This window comes from Mastomys coucha, unplaced genomic scaffold (genome assembly GCF_008632895.1).
Source record: "Mastomys coucha isolate ucsf_1 unplaced genomic scaffold, UCSF_Mcou_1 pScaffold6, whole genome shotgun sequence".
Lineage (NCBI taxonomy): Eukaryota > Metazoa > Chordata > Mammalia > Rodentia > Muridae > Mastomys > Mastomys coucha.
The window spans coordinates 38425823-38444005 of record NW_022196912.1 but is presented as its reverse complement, the minus strand read 5'-3'; the positions used below and the strand labels follow the sequence as shown (position 1 = coordinate 38444005).

At 47.2% G+C, this 18183-nt stretch overlaps 1 protein-coding gene across 6 annotated transcripts in view; it reads left to right on the top strand.

Moving 5' to 3' along the window:
* Positions 1–18183, top strand: part of Lpin1 (lipin 1) — a 108185-nt gene that overhangs the window by 29274 nt on the left and 60728 nt on the right. For 2 of the 6 annotated variants that reach the window (XM_031355818.1, XM_031355817.1), the window contains exon 2: positions 556–612. In XM_031355818.1, the coding sequence (XP_031211678.1) occupies positions 556–612 (57 nt within the window). Of the gene's footprint in view, positions 1–555; positions 613–2022; positions 2388–9171; positions 9468–18183 lie in introns of those variants that run through there. The other 4 variants (XM_031355823.1, XM_031355819.1, XM_031355820.1 and 1 more) reach the window with 3 other exon arrangements.

Sequence of the window (18183 nt, the reverse complement as noted above, 5' to 3'; positions counted from 1 at the left end):
GGAGGATATTGGGTGTCCTCCTCGGTCATCCTTCCCTTTGTTACCTTGGCACTGGCTCACTGTTTCAGCTGGCTAGTGAACTCCTGAGATCTGCTTTTTTCCCCACGTCCCCAATGTTGGGGTTATGTACGCACACAGTCACGCCTATCATATTTTATAAGTGAGTGCTGGGGATTTGAACTCAGGTCCTCAGCGTGCACAGCAAGTTTTCTTATCCACTGAGCCATCTCTCCCACACCCTACCTGGAGTTTGCCTCTCACTGGCCTGGGTTGCAGATGATTTGGCTACACCAGCTGGCCAGCAACACTCTGCCTCCCTAGTGCTAGGATTACAAACTCATGCCACCACATTCAACTTTATTATGTGGGTCCTGGGGATTAAACTCAGGTCCTGGTGTTTGTAAAGCAAGCACTTTGCTGGTTGAGCCAAGTCCCCAGTTCCATGATTTTTTTTTTTTTTTACTGGATATGCAAAAACATAAAGACTTTGACATATAACCAGGTCACAATTTGTTTATTGTGTATTTCTAATTCACTTCTGTTTTTGTCTTTCAGATTCCAATAATGCGAGACCCAGGATGGATCCGAAGTGTGTGGCCTTCAAACATTAACGTGAGTACAGCAGCTACAAGGTGTTCTTGTGATTTCATAGGTCAAGATGAAACCTTCCTTCTTGTCACAATGCAGCTTCCCACTGTAGGCAAGCTCAGTCTTCAAAGCAGGGACTATGGCATCCATTCAGTGGATGCTTCCAGAGCACTTGCGGTTTCATAAGCTCTGCCCTGGCAGCTAACCATCTTGCCTGGCTTCTGATTTTTCCTTCTAGCCCATCTCCCTCTAGCTACAGATGAGGTTTTGTCATCTCTCCAATTAAAAACCATCCTCTAACCTTGAGATTCAGAGGGCTCCTAGCATAGTGGGAGAAGGTCCACCTCAACACTCGTGCCTTAGGTTGCCCTTGACAGAGGCCCCTGTCTGTGGTCACAAGTGTCTGATTGAGAGCCTTGGTAGCAGCACCCCAGTTCTTCACAGCCTCCTCTGGGCCCTGCTGTGGACTCCTTTCTCCTTGGAGCTAGTAGGAGTAGGTTTCACCCCTGCCCTTCATCTCTAGGATTATACTCTGGCTTTGTTCTGTTTGCCCCTGGAGCCTGTCTTCGTAGATCTCCCCAGACACCATATTGAGCAGCCCGATGCCCATTGTAAGTTGTTACAGCTCAGATGGAAAGGTATCCTGGCAGCCTGAAGCCAAGGACTACCACAGAGTCTCACTGCACAACAAACTGTACACAAGAGAGTTATTGGGAAGGAAAACCAAGGAGGGTGGCTGCCTCGGCTTGGATGAGGAGCAGCCAACAACTGAGCAGGAGGTAGGCTTTCTTGGGGTTGGTGGGGAGGAAGAGCTTTCCAGGGCGGCCTGGCGTTGGAGGGATTATTTGGCCTGATTTGAGGCAAGCTCAGTGACTGGGGTCTTGGAAATGGTTCTGCTACCTCCCAAGTCCTTTTCTTAGCACACAGTTCCTTTGCCCTGGTGCTTGGCATAGCTTTAAAAGCATCATACAGCACATTATAGCCCATGGTTGTGAAACGTTCGAATTATCTAGAGGAGGCAGTAGATTTGAAATAGGCAGGCTGTTGTAAAAGTCCAAGGAAGAATTGATACCTGAGGCTTATTTGACTCTACTGCAGCTTGTTCTGAGGTTATAAAACAAACACCACTACTTTGGGTCTGCCTTTAAAGAACTCACAGGCTGAGGGATTCAGGAGAAAAGTGGTGTAGACTAAGGCTTCCAGAGGACGTCAGAGGCCTAGTAAAGTGCTTGCCCGAGCAAGGGATTCATCCTTGTGCTGATCCTGAGACCCCAGTGGAGTGAGTGAGGAAGGAAGCTGAAGGAGACAGAGCTCCAGGAACTCTGTAAGGGATGAAGTTCTACTTCTAAGCTATAGAGAGTGATGGGCCCAATAGGAGGCCAGAAAGCCTGAATAGTGGGCAGTTAGTGGCAGTTGAGCCCAGAACGGGGGAGCCAGGGTTCTATGAGTAGGGGCAGGGAGTCTCTGGGTAAGCAGTGCTCCTTCTGCGGATGGGATGGCAGTTTAGGCTGGTGATGGTGGAAATATCTTGATGTCACTTCCTGTGGCCAACTCCCCGTTCTACAGAACCTGGGCGGAAGCCATGGTTACCAGGTTTCCAGCCCCACTTCTGGCCCAACATGCAGGCTGGTGATTATAGTTCAGAGGCAAGTCAGGTGAGGGAAGCAGTCCACTGGCCCTGGAGATGGCACCATTCGCTAAACTAACTCATCCTAGCAGGGCAGGACACAGTGGGCAGAAGACCCAAACTGGATATCTTGCTTAAAGGGCAAAATTACAGAACGTCTTTATCATCCAAGGTAGGAGATGAAATCCCAACCAGTGGCTGCTGCTCTGCCACTTACAGTATATGAAAGACACTGAGAGCGATGTGTAATAACCTACCAGCTCCTGTGTACACTAAACAATCACTTAATCCCACACGAGTCCTTGCTGTTTACTCCAAGCCTCTGTGGTAGGAGAGGAGAGTTAGCAGCTTGTCTGAAGTAGGTAGAGAAAGATTAGGAGCTATTTTAGAGCAAGGTCCTCAATATCAGGTGAGTCTTCTAGGGAACAATGGTAGAGCCCTAACAGTTGGCTGAGCATGAGGTAAGAAATGGCATTGGGCTCCAAGACTGGAGAGGGGAGTCGTTGGAGATACAGAGAGAATGGGAGGAGGCGGCAGGAGCTGGTGCCAGTGGCCAGGAGGACTTATCTGGTCTTTTAGGGACCTCAGATAATGGGACGTTTACCTCAACTCTCTGTTTGCTTCCCCATCTGATGAAGTCTCTCTTTCATTAGTGATGGTTACTGTGTCAACTTGAAAGGACCCAGAGTCACCTGGAAGAGAGTCTCAGTGAGAGATGTTGTCCAGTTCAAGTTAGCTTGTGGGCACGCCTGTGGGGGGCATTGTTTTAAGGACTAATGTTAACTGATGTGGAAAGCCCCAGTCCACTGTGGGTGACACCGTTTCCTGGCTCGGGACCCTGGACTGTGTAAGAGTAGAGGAGGCAAGCTGAGGACTAAGCATGTACATCTTCATTCTCTCCCTGTTCCTGACTGTGGGCGTGACTGTTTACTTTAGGTTCCTGCCTCAACTGCCCCATAGTGATGGACTGTCACTCACCTGAGTCTGTGAGCTAAAGCAAACATTTTCTCTTCTAGGTTGCTTTTGCCAGGGTATTTTATCACAACAAACACAAAACCAGCAAACAGGTAGAAATGGCCCTCCCGTTCCCAATATTGAGTTTTTAGGTTATAAAAACTTGAATCTTGTGCTGGCTAGTTTTATGCCAACGTAACACAGGCTGGAGTCATCCGTTGAGAAATGCCTTCATAAGATCTAGCAGTAGGCAAGCCTGTAAGGTATTTTCTTAGTGACTGATGGAGGAGAGACTAGTCCATTGTGTGTGGGACCATTCCTGGTCTTGGGTTCTAATAGAAAGTAGGCTGAGCAAGCCATGGGGAGCAAGCTCATAAGCAGCACCTCTCCATGGCCTCTGCAACAGCTCCTGCCTCCATGTTCCTTGCTTGCTTGAGTTCCTGTCCTCACTGCTTTCAATGTTGGAACTGTGAATGAAATAAACCCTTTCCTCTCCAAGTTGCTTTGGTCACGGTGTTTCATCACAGCAATAGAAACCCGAAGACACACCTTTTGAAGCAAAGGGAACATAGCACGTGTTGGTCTGTCCTGTTGGTGTGCTTCTTGCTCTGTGGCTTTCTCACCAGAATTTTGAGTGGAGTCACCTCAGGTATCTGGTGATATTCATGCTCTCTTATCTCAGCCAGTTGCTGGTTTTTCCTTGTTTGCTTTACATGTCAGTTTGTGGGGACATTGATTACCAACAGGCACCTGCACAGACCGTTACAACCATGACGTATTTAACTTTTGTATAACCATAAAGCATAGAGCTTTCATTTTCTCTTCAGTGGCTTCTTGGGTTGGCATTGCCTCATTTGTCAGTGGCTACACTGTAGTAACAGATCAGTTTTCTGTCTTTTTTCTGTTTATAGCTCTCCACATAGCCATCTCTTTTCCCACCCCAGGGAGCACCTTGGTTTGGGAGCACCTTGCTGTTTCTTCCCAGAGGCCTGGGTTCTGTTGTTGGGTTGGGTCTCAACTTCCTTGAGGGTAGAGTCCATCTCCTATGTACTTACTTGCTACTGGGCTCGGCACGTTGTGAGCATCAGGATGGTCTCTGACAAGGGTGGCGATGCCTTCCATACCATGGCAGGGCTCACTTACTGATTTTCAGTGTGATGACTGTATATTTTACCACAGCTTTATTTGTAACTACAATGAGCCTATTTGTAATCAGGCATGACACTTCATGATGGGATAATTAGTCATTCATTTAGAAAATATTTGCTGAGACCTGAGTGTCAGGCCCAGTTTAGAAATCAATAGTCTTTATCCTCTTGCTATAGCTGCCTACTCAGAGTGATTGCTAACAGTCATTCATACAAACAGATCATTGCGTTTGGAGTCCAGCTGGGCAGCACATCGAGAGTCTCTGACAGAACCAATGTAGTTTGCTGCCGGTGGGGGTAGTGATACTTACAGTATAGTTGAAGGTGAGATGGGCAAGACCCTTTCCCCAAGGCTGTTCCAAATAGAGAATGGTTCACCCTAGCCATGCTTTGGGTTTTGAATGAGGGAAACTTTAAAGTACAAAGTGAGCAAAAGTAAAGGAACCAACAGCCACAGACAAACAGAAGCAGCAGATTTAAGAGAAGACATCATCAAATCAGCAGGCTTAGGGCATGCAGAGATGACTTGGGGATGGCTTGCTGAAGTCTCGAAGGGTGTCCTGATTGGGAATTCCTAGGCAGAGTAGACTCTGTTGGTGAGCTTCTCAGCTGGTCCCCTACCTCTCTGTTTCAGGACCAGGGGACCTGTCTCTAGAATAAAACATCTTAGAAGATGCTTGATAGAAGCACACTGAGTCTGAGACAAGGAGCTGGGGAGCCTCTTCATCCCCAGAGTATGCTTTCAACAAGTACATGATCATTTACCATTATAATTGATGTTACAAAGGCGCAAGGTGGACAAAGACACTGTATAAGAAGGGATTCACAAGAGTGAAGAATGAAAATGACCCAAGGAGGCTTGAACCCAGAGCCAGAGGGGGAATGGCACTGCCACCAGGGTAGTGGTGGCTGGCTTCTGATTGGCAGTCAGACCTTTAGTGAAGATGTAGAAATGTGTCTCTCTGAACCATGTGCTCTCATACAGCTGGGCAGCCCCAGATCTCTTGGCTGCAGCAGAGTGCAGCTGGTTCACACAGCAACACAGTGAACTCCACAAAATGAATGTAAGAGAGGAGAATTCAAAGGGGTAGGGCGGTCATTCTAACGGTAACCTCAAACCCTCCTAGGCTAGACCATTCCTCGTGTAAGTGACTCAAGCAGAGAGGTGATAGGAGGGAGTATTGGATGGAGTGTTATCTATTTTCAAATTATCAGAATTCATGCTAATTCCTTCTTCTGAAGTGATCTTAGCACTCCTTTAGGTGGTTAGGGATGGCTAGCGACACCCTTCAAGTTGACCGTTGCTGGGGAGGACACACTCACATGTAGTGAGGGTACAAAGACACTGTGGTCACCTTGTGAGTTCCCAGCACCTGCACGGACATCGAAGCTTAAGCTGTGGATCTTGACTGTGACGTCTGAATATGGGAGTCAGTCATAAAAATCTTGACAAAGGTTTCTGAACTTTCAACTACCAGAAATGAATTAAAACATCAAATGTGTAATGAGCCCAGGTGTTTCTGGCATCATGTGACATCACAGCAGCCTTGAATCTGCAAACACAACGTGTGTGCTTTGCACACATGTGTCTGTGTGAGTTCAACTACCTGAAACACCTTTGGCTCAGTCTCACGACTACTGTCTTGGGAATTGCAATGTTTTTTTACTGTATGTACAAATTTTTCTGCTATCATGTTATTAGAAACATAACAGTTTAATTACAGGAAACAAAGATTTTTCAATATTTTTCTACCAGCAGTCCTTAGCATGTAAATATCAAATTAGCATATCTTTAGATTGTATTAGCCAAGCAAGACATGCATTTCATTAGTATGCAAATTTGCCAGTCTTTACGTGTAAAATTATATGTGACAAACTATTATTTTGAAGATGTACTTATTTTAATTTTGTGTGCATGAGTGCTTATATTTATATAAGTGCACCATATGCATGCAGTGCCTGCGGAGGCCAGAAGAAGTTATCTGACCCACTGGAACTGGATTTAGTTAACTGCAACTACCATGTGGGTGCCTGGGACTGACCTGACCCCAAGTGCTTCGCAGGAACAACCAGTGCTCTTGACCTCTGAGCCATCTCTTCAGCCCCCAAAGAACTATATTAAGTAATTTCTTTCGGAGTTACTAGCAGAAATTGTTTGATTTATATATCTATTTTATATACCTATTACTCAGGGTTACAACGCGCTGTCATGAGTGGAAGTTTAAGAAGCCCTGATTAAGATGGTAGGCCAGAGGAGGAAGATACCAGACAGTTCTTTCTGTTCACTGTTGCTTTCTAGTGGGAGGCCCAGGGTCCTCAGGTGATATGGCCTGGTAATAGCAGAGAACAAACTGGAACACTGTCTGTTCTGCTGGATCACTCTTGTCAGGAGTGTCTGGGCTCTAGGAAGATCGGAGCTCTTTGGTTGGTTGGTTGGTTGGTTGTTGTTCACCGGACCTGACTTTTGGGGAAGGGGTGCAAAATAAAACAAAACAGAATGGGCAGGGTCCCAGGACAGATTCAATGTAGTGATCTGGCCATCACTTTTCCCTGTGGGGACTTGAGCAGCCCACAGGTAGGATATGTGGCCTGTCTCAAGGGCTCTGAACTTTCTGAGCAAGTTTTCTTGCCACCTCATGACTCGTGGGGTGAAACTGTGGTTCCCTTTTCATAAACACCCAGTATGGAGCTTCTCCATGTTTAGATCATCCTTGATGGGGATGGGAAGAGAGGAGAGGAAAGCTACCAAAGACCACGGAGGCCCAGCAAGGTAGAGCCATAGCAGCCTTTAGAAGCTGACTCTTCTCCATCTGCCACCTCCAGGTCCATCTGTGATCTCCTCAGATGAGGAACAAGACAGCTCTCTATGGACTTAGACTCCTTGGCAAAACACACAGCAGTTCACTTCGGAAGGCAGAGAGGGAGAGAGGGAGGGAGGAGGAGGGGGAGAGGGAGAGAGAGGGGGAGAGAGGGGGGAGAGAGGGAGAGAGAGGGGGAGAGAGGGAGGAGAGACAGAGAGAGGGGAAGGGGGAAAGAGGGGGGAGAGGGAGAGAGAGGGAGGGGGGAGAGGGAGAGAGAGGGAGAGAGAGAGAGGGAGAGGGAGAGGGAGGTGAGAGGGAGAGAGACACACACAAACAGACAGACACACAGACACACAGAGACAGAAACAGAGAGACAGAGACAGAAAAGAGACAGAGATAGAAAGAGAAACAGAGGGAGGAGTGTAGGAGAGCCAGCCCTCCTGCTTTTTGTGTGTATGGGGAGGGTGCAAGAGTGGAGGGCAGATATGGAGGGTTGGGGAGATGAGTGGTATTGGGGTGCATGATGTATAATTCACAAAGAATCAATACAAAGTTAAAGATTATAACTTGAGGTGGAGATGAATAATCTGAAAACCCCCAAATTTTGGTATAGAAGGGTCATCACACCGCAATTATTGTAGAAGAGTCTGGTGCTCAGTAGGAATTCTTCAAGGATGTTTTAGGTACAATTTCATTCTCTTAGAGGACAGCTCAAGGTGCTAGATTTGCACATGACTTACTAAGAGGAGCTATTCCGTAAGGATAAGCCAAAAATAATACAGAGATTCTGCTGTGCTTTCTACACCCTTCTGCCTGACTCCAAACAGTGGTGCATGAGCTGTAGAGCTGACCAGACAAAGGGCTGGGGAGCAACAGAAGAGAAATGAGCATTCCAAATGCAGCTTTCTTCTCATGGTTCCGGAGCACCAACCAGAAGCCACATGGGATGGCACAGTCAAGACTCTGCACACAGTCAGACTCTGTGCATAGTCAGGCTCTGCCCTCGGTTTCCAGGATTCACCTTCACATCTGTGGTAGAGCACTTTCTACCCGGAAGCTGATCATGTACTTTGATCCTAGGTCTCCACATAGTGACAGAAAAGGAGGAGGTAAGGTGCATCTTGAGCCTGGGAAGCTAGTGTGACACCCTGGCAGAGTCCTGATACTAGTGTGGTGGCACTGTCACTACCTAAAATACTCGTTTGTCTTTAATAATTTTTCACCTATACAGCCGTTTAAAAACCTTTGTGTGTAGTGAGCTAGGCAGTAAGTAACGTAGCACTTGTATCCCGTGATTATGCATGGCTCCCCTTTCTGTTTTGGGTATTTGTGTGTGTGTGTGTGTGTGTGTGTGTGTGTGTGTGTGTGTGTGTGTGGACAACCTCAGATGTCATCTTCAGGAAGGCTACCTATCTCCTTTGAGACAGACTCTCTTGTTGACTTGGAACTCACTAATTAGGATAGACTTCCTCTGCCAGTGAGCTCCAGTGTTTCTCCTGTCTCAGCCTCCCCATTCTGAGATTACAAACTCATGCTCTCATGTCCTATATTTTTCTAAAAAGGTGAATACTGGGTCTTGAACTCCATCTTTCATGCTTGCAAGGCAAGCTAGTCACTGATCGAGTTATCTCCCCAGCCCCTGCTTTAGCCATTTCTGAGACCTCATATGTAGCCACAATTTCCTGGAATCGATTTTTTTTTCTACACAACATCTATTAGAAGAATCTCAATAAGAGCCTTGGTAAACAACACTAATTGCATATGTTCTGTAAAGAAAAGTGGAAGTGGCCCTTTCTTCCCTTGACAGCTTCTGTTTGCTGGGTGCCACTTCCTGGATTAGGGGTTTTGTGATTGCAAGAAGGACTGGGACCCATCCATCCGTCTGTAGCATTGCCCAGGCTCTGTGCTGAATTCAAAACTGGTCTCTAAGCATTTGCTTGAGTCCTCATCCACCTCTGTCTTCTAAGCTCCATCAGATGGTGATGTCACACCCCCAGTGATGATGTCATAATCCTGACACCTACCAATGAGCCTGGAGCCTTAGCAGAGAATGGTCATGAAAGAAAGCTGGAGAAGGGGAGACAATAAGTGGGGAGAACTGGGGGAGGGAGGATGGGGAGGAAAGAACAGGAAGAGGGAGACTCGGGGAGCCAGTCATGCCTACCCTAATCACTACCACAGAGGGTTGGCCTAGTAGACTGACACCTACAAGACAGTGAGAAAAAAAGAACAACCCACTGGAGCACTAAAGAATTCACAAGCAGGGACCTTCCTGTGAAACTGATGGAAGACAAATGGAGCCCTCACAGCCTATTCTCCAGGAGAAGAGAGTTACTTCAGACAACTAAGGTACATGAGGCCAGGAAGGGTAGAGGGTAATGAGGCTTCAAGGGCTCTGTTGATTTACTTTAACTTTGTGTGTGTTGATATACTTGTGTGGTGTGTGTGTGTGTGTGTGTGTGTGTGTGTGTGTTGGTACATATGAACTTGCATGCAATGGTGTAGGTGCCTGTGTGTGCAAAAGAAGCCAGAGGAGGATGCTGGATACCATGGTATACCAGTCTTTACCCTATTCCCTACTGAGTCTGGAGCTAGGCTGGCACCTAGGAAGCCACAGAGAACCCCTCTGTCCCTAATCTCCATTGGTACTACTTGGTGTAGATGTTGGTGCACACGTGCTCAACTTTTTACACGAGTGATGGGGATTTGAACTCAGGTCCTCTTGCTTGAATATCAAGCCATCTCCCTAGGAGCTCAATAGCCCTTTAGATATCTCACATTCATGAACTGTTAGTTGGTTTCCTTTGGACTTTTATGGCGTTTTCTCCATCTTCATTTTTCACCTCTCTCTGTCTCTGTCTCTGTCTCTGTCTGTCTCTCTGTCTCTCTGTTTCTCTGTCTCTCTCTCTGTCTGTGTGTGTATGTGTGTTGCATACAAGAACCAAGCCCAACCCAACCTTGTGGGCCTCTGTAATCAATACTTCAACATGCACTGCGAAGGAAAGCCGACCCTACCATGGTTTGAATGAGAATGGCCCTGGTAGTCTTATATATCTTAATGTCTGGTTCTTAGATTATGAACTATTGAGAAAGGATTAGGAGGTATGGCCTTACTGAAGGAGGTGTGTCACTGGGAGTGTACTTTTAGATTTCAAAAGTCCATGCCAGGGCCAGTCTGTCTCTGTGTCTCCGCCTCCAACTTGTGGATCAGATGTAAGCTCTCAGCTACCACTCCAGCACTATACCTGCCTGCCTTCTGCCGTGCTCCCCACCATGATGGCCATGGACTAACCCTCTGAAACTGTAAGCAAGCTTCCAACTAAACACTTCCTTTTTGCCTCTGTTATGGTGTCTCATCACAGCATGCACAAAAGTAGGGGAGTTGCGGTGACATTCAGATCTACTTCATCGCAAAGGACTTCATCCCCCTGCCTCCTGCCTTCCACCAGAACTCCACTTTCTTTCAGTTCCACAGTCACTCAGAGTTACCTGGGCAGACTCCCTGTGGGTTTGCCCCCTTCTTGAAACTTGGCAAAGTTGCCTTTTAATTCTGTAGAGTTTCATTCCCAAGCAAAATTGCAATCATTAGATTGCCTCTATCTTGCTGTTTTTCCAGAGATCCTCTCAGGTGACTCTGGGTTTAATGTATATAGTTACAGTCATATGCATGCACACACACACACACACACACACACACGAATGCACACACACACACACACACACGAATGCACACACACACACACACACACACACGAATGCACACATGCATGCACACACGTGCACATACATTCACCTATGGGAGGGGGCTGGCCTGCAGAAGCATGGACCAGGATCCTTCCTTACCACTGTGCCCGAACTGTTGTGTCATTCCTAGCTGGGCCTTCTTTCCAATGAGTGGAAAGGCAATGGTATGTGTGACCCTCCTTAGGGAGACACATAAGAACTCCAAGTTCCATTTTATCAAACAACAATGCAGGAGGCTATGGGAGATCTCTTTGTAAAGGCATGATCAAATTGAAGTTCAGTTGTACCTTGGCTGAAATCACACAGCTGATGAGAGGCAGGGCAGAGACATAAGGCCATCTTTTCTGATTTTTAAATTTTTGGGTCTTTCCTATAGAGTACTCAACAATTCTATGTGGGCAAAAGACGTGTGTCTATGAATTAAAACAGGATAGTATAAAGAATAAGCTCTCTCTCTCTCTCTCTCTTTCTCTCTCTCTCTCTCCCCTCCCTCTCTCCCTCCCCTCCCCCCTGTCTCTGTCTTTCTCTATGTGCATGTGTGTCTTTCTCTCAGATATATGGAAGGCAAGACAGGAAGATGCCTAATGTTGACCACTGGCCTCTGCATGCATGTTCCTGCACTTGATGATTTGATGTGGAGTGTGCGCGTGCGTGTGTGTGTGCGCGCGTGCGTGCGCACGCGTGCACGAGCACACACACACACACACACACACACACACACACACACACACACACCAGCCTCTCAAAGGGCAATGGAAAGAATTTATAAGCAGCTGGTGTAAATGCTCCATGAAAAGCATCTCTTTCCCTTAGTGCACCAGGATAAAGGAAGGGTGGAACACCAAGCTTCCTCTACACAGCTCCATTCACAAAGCTGAAGGGTGGCAAGTGAAGATGAGGGCCAGAAGGGCTGAGAAAGTGTTCCCAGGCTGCCCAGGAAGAGCATAATGTTTGCCTAGCATTTTTGACTCTACTTTTAGATATATGGAACTTTATTTGTATATGACATTAATACTGTGCTTTATATTAAATTTCATGTTGCCTCTCTAAGTACAAAGGAGTGTGTTTAAATCCAGGAAGCCACCTGACATCTTCTTGCCCTTTCCTCTGATCACCCGACCTTATTCAGTCACCTCATGGGTTGCTGATTAAGTCTGCTGAGCCTCTCCTGTGAGCCCAGCGCACAGCAAACCCTGTGGGATGGGGAAAAGCAGGAAGCCTCTGTCCCTCCCAACCCCAGGATCTAGGTCAACTATGACAGGTGTCCAGGCAGCAAGCTGGCAGCTGCGACTTATGCAGGCAACTTTGAAACTCTTATCATTTGTTGGCAAACCTCATCTTTCTAGCTTCCTTGTTGCTTCTTTAGAGATAATTAATGATTCTGTCCCTGGGCTTTGAAGATTTTTATCTTAAGTGGTACGAAGGTCAGATCCACTGAACCACCTCCCAGTAGCTGAACAATTAATCTTGGGGGTGGCTTGGATGTCTTATCACTGCTGACCAGCTGCTGGATGGCTCACTGACTGGCATCCAAGGCCATTGCTCAGGTTCCCTGGCTTGCTGACCAGCTCTGAGGAGGGATTAAACGACCTCAGCAATATCTTCTGGGCAGGTTGGCTTTGCAGATCAGAGCCACCTGGGATTTATTTGTTTATTTATTAAAACGAGCTTTTCCTGCCTGCTTAATAAACTGTAAAGTCCCTCCAGGCCTTAAGAAAGAAAACCAGCGACAGGAATTCATTTCTCCAGAGGATGGAGGTCCAAGATGAGGGAGCCAGCATGGTGTAGTTCTAGTGAGGATTGGCTTCCTTTGGCCTCATAAGAGCTTTAATCCACCCTTGAGTTTAGCTAAGTCTATTCACTTCCTGAAGGCCCTGCCTCCTGGTACGATGGGAGAGTGTGTCGATGGATAAATTTGGAGGAGGCATAAATGTCTACTTCTCTCCATTGTGGCTAAAAAATAATTCCAAGTAATTTTTTTTTCTATGTCCACAGAGACCAGATGAGTTCCTAAGGTCTGTTGGGTGCTGGGAAGGGCAGCTCGTAACTCGCTGAGCCATCTCCCCAGCCTCTGCTCTAGAATGACTCCACCTAGGGGCTGGGGAAGTAGATGCATAAAGCCATGGGTTTGATTTCCAACATTGTATAAAGCTCACTTACTATAGTGGCCTGTGCCTTGGCTACAGGGCAAGCTGGAGGCTAGCCTACCTTGTATGAGACCCTGTCTTAACCCAACAGAAAAATGATAATAGAGTAGATTGGCCTAGTATATATTTGATACGACATTGACAACAATGAAATCTTAGAAATTAATGCCAGTTTTAAGCATTGCTCTAAGTCCCCAAGAGAGGGGATAATGGCCTTGACGATGCTTCTTTCCACCTGCTCTGCAACCTTGCAGACCTCTGTCCTGCTGTGACTAACACCTGTTCTGATTGACTGATACACATTTCACTCAAATAGTTAACAGGCAGGGAGGCAGTGGCTTCAGGCAGGCTGATGGGAGAGGGCTAGGAGGGAGAAGCCTACAGAACTAGATGTGCACATTCTGCTCTGAAGTATGTCCCAAAGGGTCATTTCTAAGGCAAGAATGCCTTCCCGTGAAACAAGCTGTTGGCCTAGGCGTGGACCAGGGAGAAAAGAGGCACCATTTGGTCGAAGGGAAGAACATGACTCTCCCTCTATTGCTTCAAACACTGCAGTTACCGAGGATGGCCTCGTATGGTACTGATGATGCTGATGGAGCAACAGGGAAAAACTTAGACCACTGCCTTGAACAGCCAGAGAAAGGGGGCAGATGTTTGAAACAGCAGTGGAGGCCATGATGAGGGAACAGGGAAGCAAAGGCGACTTCAGCAGGGAGCTCGCTGCTGTGCCAGGGGTTAGGGTTTGGTTCCCAGCACTCGTGTTGGGTGGCTCAGAATCTCAGCTCTGGTGGATCTAATGACCTTCTCTGGCCTCCTTGGGAACTCACACACATGTGCCACAACACACACACACACAACCTTTAAAAAGCATAAGTGTGCCAGCTCGGTGTGGAAGACATGCACTAAATAGTGCCCAAGGGCTTCCCAAGAAAAGGAGAGTTCGGAGTTGAGGGTGTTAGAATTTGCAGGGCAGTGTGCAGAGAGGATGCAGCCTGAGAGAGGTTGGTAGAGGGCCTCCTTTGCTCTGACTGAGCCCCAGTCCGCAGAGAATTGGTTGAAGATATGCAAGGGGCTTCTTCTGGTTGTGACAGTCTCCAGAGGGCACCCAGGCCTGGAACAATGGTGATGGGTTGATGGTGATTCTTCTTTCAACGTGAGGAGTCTGACCTTACTTCCTAAGTGTGGATGGCTTTACTGATGTAGTTCTCAGGAACAGAATGTGGTGGCAGGGAGGGTGGCAGGTGTGACTTTAGCAAGCAACTAGGCCATAAATGAAATTCTGACTTCCACCCTGCCCTCTCTTAGACCCACCACTCTGTGGGAAGCCAAAGCTATGTCAACTCAAGCCACCCTGTGGGGAAGGTCCCCATGCAAAGGATCTGAGCCCTTTACCAAGATATATGAAACAAGCTCTTTCGGAAGCAGGTCCCAGCCCCAGTCACTGTGTCTAATAACCTTTTCAGAGATTACAGTTTGATTCCCAAAAATTACCCTGTATGGTTGTTCCTCAGATCTTAATTAATGAAGTAGTGTTCCTTGGTAAACAAAGCAGCCATCCAGGGTGGGAGGATTCCCTACGATGCAGAGCTTTGGGCAGAGGACCTTGAAGGGAGTCCCACAGCTTTAGTGACAGGAATCGTATGACAGATTTACAGGAGCCAGGCTTGAAGTCGTGCCTCAGAAGGATTCAATTAGGCTCAAGTGTCTTACCTGCATCCCAGAGCAAAGTCCAATAAAGCTTAAAGGAATGTAACAAAGCCCCGCCACCCACAAGGCAAAATGTCCTCGCAAAACCACCAGGCATGCAAAGAAGTAGATGTATCAGACTACAATCTGGGGAGAAATCATTCAGTAATTACGTTTGCTATGACCTAACACCTAGCAGAAGCAACCAAAGAGAGGGGGGAAATATTCTTTGGTCCACAGTCCCAAAGAGTCTAGTTCACTATGGTAGGAAAGGCATGCTTGGGGAGTTTGTGGGCATGGGGGGGCAGGTAGAGGCCTCTTACCACAGTTCTGTAGCACCAGGAAAGAGACAGTGGAACAGGAAATAGGCAGAAATACAATCAAGTTAGTGCCCCAAAGATCACACAACTGCATGCATGCTGTGCCACCAGCTGGGAAAATAGTTTTCCATCACATGACTCCATGGAGGCTGTTTCATAATCAAACCACAGGATGAGCAGAGAGGACCTTCAGAGATGGTAGAGTAGTAGACAAACATGATAAGGTAATAATTTCAAGACAGGGTTTCTCTATGTAGCCCTGGCTGTCCTGGAACCTATTCCGTAGACCAGGCTGGCCTTGAGTTTAGTTCTGTCTGCCTCTGCTTCCCAAGTGCTAGAATTAAAGGTGTGTGCCAACATGCCCTGTTAAAATAATTATTCTTTAAAAAGAATTGTGAATGAGTGTTTTCCTGTGTGTCTGTACATGCACCATTTGCATACCTGGTACCCACAGAGGCCAGAAGACGTTGTCAGATCCCCTAGAGATGGAGTTACAGAAGGTTGGGAGCCATCATGTGAGTGCTGAGAACCAAACCTGGATCCTCTGCACGAGCAGCAAGTGTTCTTAACTCCTGAGCCACCTAAAATAGCTATTCTTCTGGAGCAACCATGCCACCAATGATGTGAAATGAGAATGTCTAGAGTCCATCATGTTCTGAGAAAGTCCATAGAACACAGGCAGTTTGGGGAAGATGAGCTAGGTGGGACCTGGCTTACTGGAGGCTGCTAAGTCTTCAATCTGAAAGCAGAGGACCTGGCAGTCAACGGGGATTATTCAATTTGGGGGTAAAACTAGGGAAGCCTGGAGTTTGTATATCAAAAGGCAGTTGAATGAGAGAGGGAAGGGGGAGAAGGAACTCTACTTCCCTTTGTGTGTGCATGTGTGTGTATGTGTGTGTGTGTGTGTGTTGGCTAGTTTATGCCAACTTGGCACAAGCTATAGTCATTGGAGAGGAGGGAGCCTCAGTTGAGAAAATGTCTCCATAAGATTGGGCTGTAGAACATTTTCTTAATTAGTGATTGATGGAGGAGGGCCCAGCAGGGTAAAGGGAAGCAGAATAGAAGCTGGGTGTGGCCACACACGACTTTAATCTCAGCACATGGGAGGCAAGCAGGAGGATCTCTATGGGTCTGTGGCCAGCCTGGGCTACATAGTGCTTTCCAGCACAGCCAGGGCTGCCAAGTCAGATCCTGTTTTTTTTTAAAAAAATGTAAAGAGAATAGAAAGATACTCAATGCTAGCATGAATATAATGAGCTGGAGTCTTGCATTGTGGCACGTGGTGACTGTGATTCCAGCACTTGAGAAACTGAGGCAGGAGGAATGCTGTGAGTTTTGAGGTGAGTTTCCATCTAATTTAGGCTGTAGAGTGAAACCATGCATCAAAACATAAAAGTAAATGAATGAACCAAAGAGAAAAAGATGTAGAACAGTTTATCAGTGTCAAACGTGATAGAGTTCAGAGCACGTGATAGCCGGATGTCAGGGTCATAGACATCTAGAAGCAGAAAGATGTGTGGAGAGAGAGGGCCTTTGTCTGGAGAGGGTTCCACGAACCCTTAGCTTCTGGGTGCTGCTTCAGGTCACGCAGCTATCAAAATATCTTGTTCTTCCCCGTGCATCTGGGGTTCATTTTAATGCACAAAGGCTGTAAAGTCCTTTCCCCTGGATGTGCCAGTGGTCAGAAGCAACCAGAGCAAATTCAGCAAGACCCAAGGCTATTCCTCCCAAGAGGTGAGATGTTCTCTACTCTTCCCTGGCTGTGAGCTCACTGCATAGGCTGGTCACAGAGCAGAGGCCATTGAGACATCAGCCCTGGGCCTGGCAAGCCCAGATGAGTGACCGAGCTGGGCTCTAAAAGTCTTCCCCAGAGGTACCACCAACTTGCTTGGTGACCGACCCTCTGTAGAAGGTGAGGATGGGTCTGTTCTTAAAACCTCCCATCATGGGGACATCATGGGGAGAAGATCACTTTCTTAACAGACTCCCACCTTAACAGAGACGGCACCAAGTCATTGTGTTGGAGTGTTGTTATCTGCTGGGGTGTCCTGACCTACTCTAAGTGACAGTTGGGCAGGATGACCGGTAGACATTCTTTCTTAAATACTTGTCCATTATTATCAACAACATGTCTCTGTGAATGCTGAGTGAGAGCTAAGGCTGGTCTAGTGACAAGAATTTTACTTGATCCGTGTCCAAATACAGGAACTCCTATGATTGCAGCAATATGCTGAGCTGAGGCTGGGTCACTCACAATGGATAGCCAAGGGAGTTGAGGGTCAGCTTATGCCTGTGCTGTGGATGGGCTGGGCTGGGCTGTACTGGGCTGTACTGGGTTGTGCTGGGCTGTGCTGGGCTGGAACTCAGGCCCACAAAACTTTAGGCCCTAAATATTGTGTATCCATCTGGGTTGCTTATTTTTCATGGGAAATTGTAGGCCAGCTGTTCTCAACTTGTAGGTCATGACTCCTTTGGAGGTCACATATCAGATATCCTGCATTATCAGATTTCAGGCCTGACCTGAAAAAAGAAGGCATGGAATTCCATTGACCAGGGAGCACTGGGGCCGAAGAGACTCGAGGGGAAAGGTCTAGGCTCAGATGGACAAGTGCATACCATGAGGCCTAATTTCTACTAACTGGCCATGAGACTGTTAACTGGCCGTGTGACTTCAGCCACTTCTTGTTGCCTTACTTTCTTTATTCCTTTGGGGCAGCAAATGGGACAGCCCTACTCTATAGGGCTTGGTAAAAAAGAAATTTGGTGTACAGAGTCTAGAGCTGGGGCTAGCTTGTAACTAGCCTCTAAACGCTAGCCACGGCTATCTTACTTTATGTCTATTGGTCCTCCACTCCATATACAGGAAGATTTCAGCCTTTAAACTTTGATGTTTTTGTGCACAGTGATGGGATCCACAGAGGTATTCTGACCGTACTCATCCCCCATGTTGAACTCTTAGGGTTTCTCTGGGACTTTACCCTGGTCTCCATCCTTTCTGGGCAGCTAGTTTCTCAGCTGGGCAATGTGAGACTTCACACACATGACTCACAGGATTGGTGCCTTCACCCTTGCCTGACAAGGTCACAGGTGACTCGGGCTGACTGGGGACAGAGGCGATTTTTGTTTGTTCCTAGCAGCAAGTGGTTAAGCGGTCAGTAACTTTCCAGA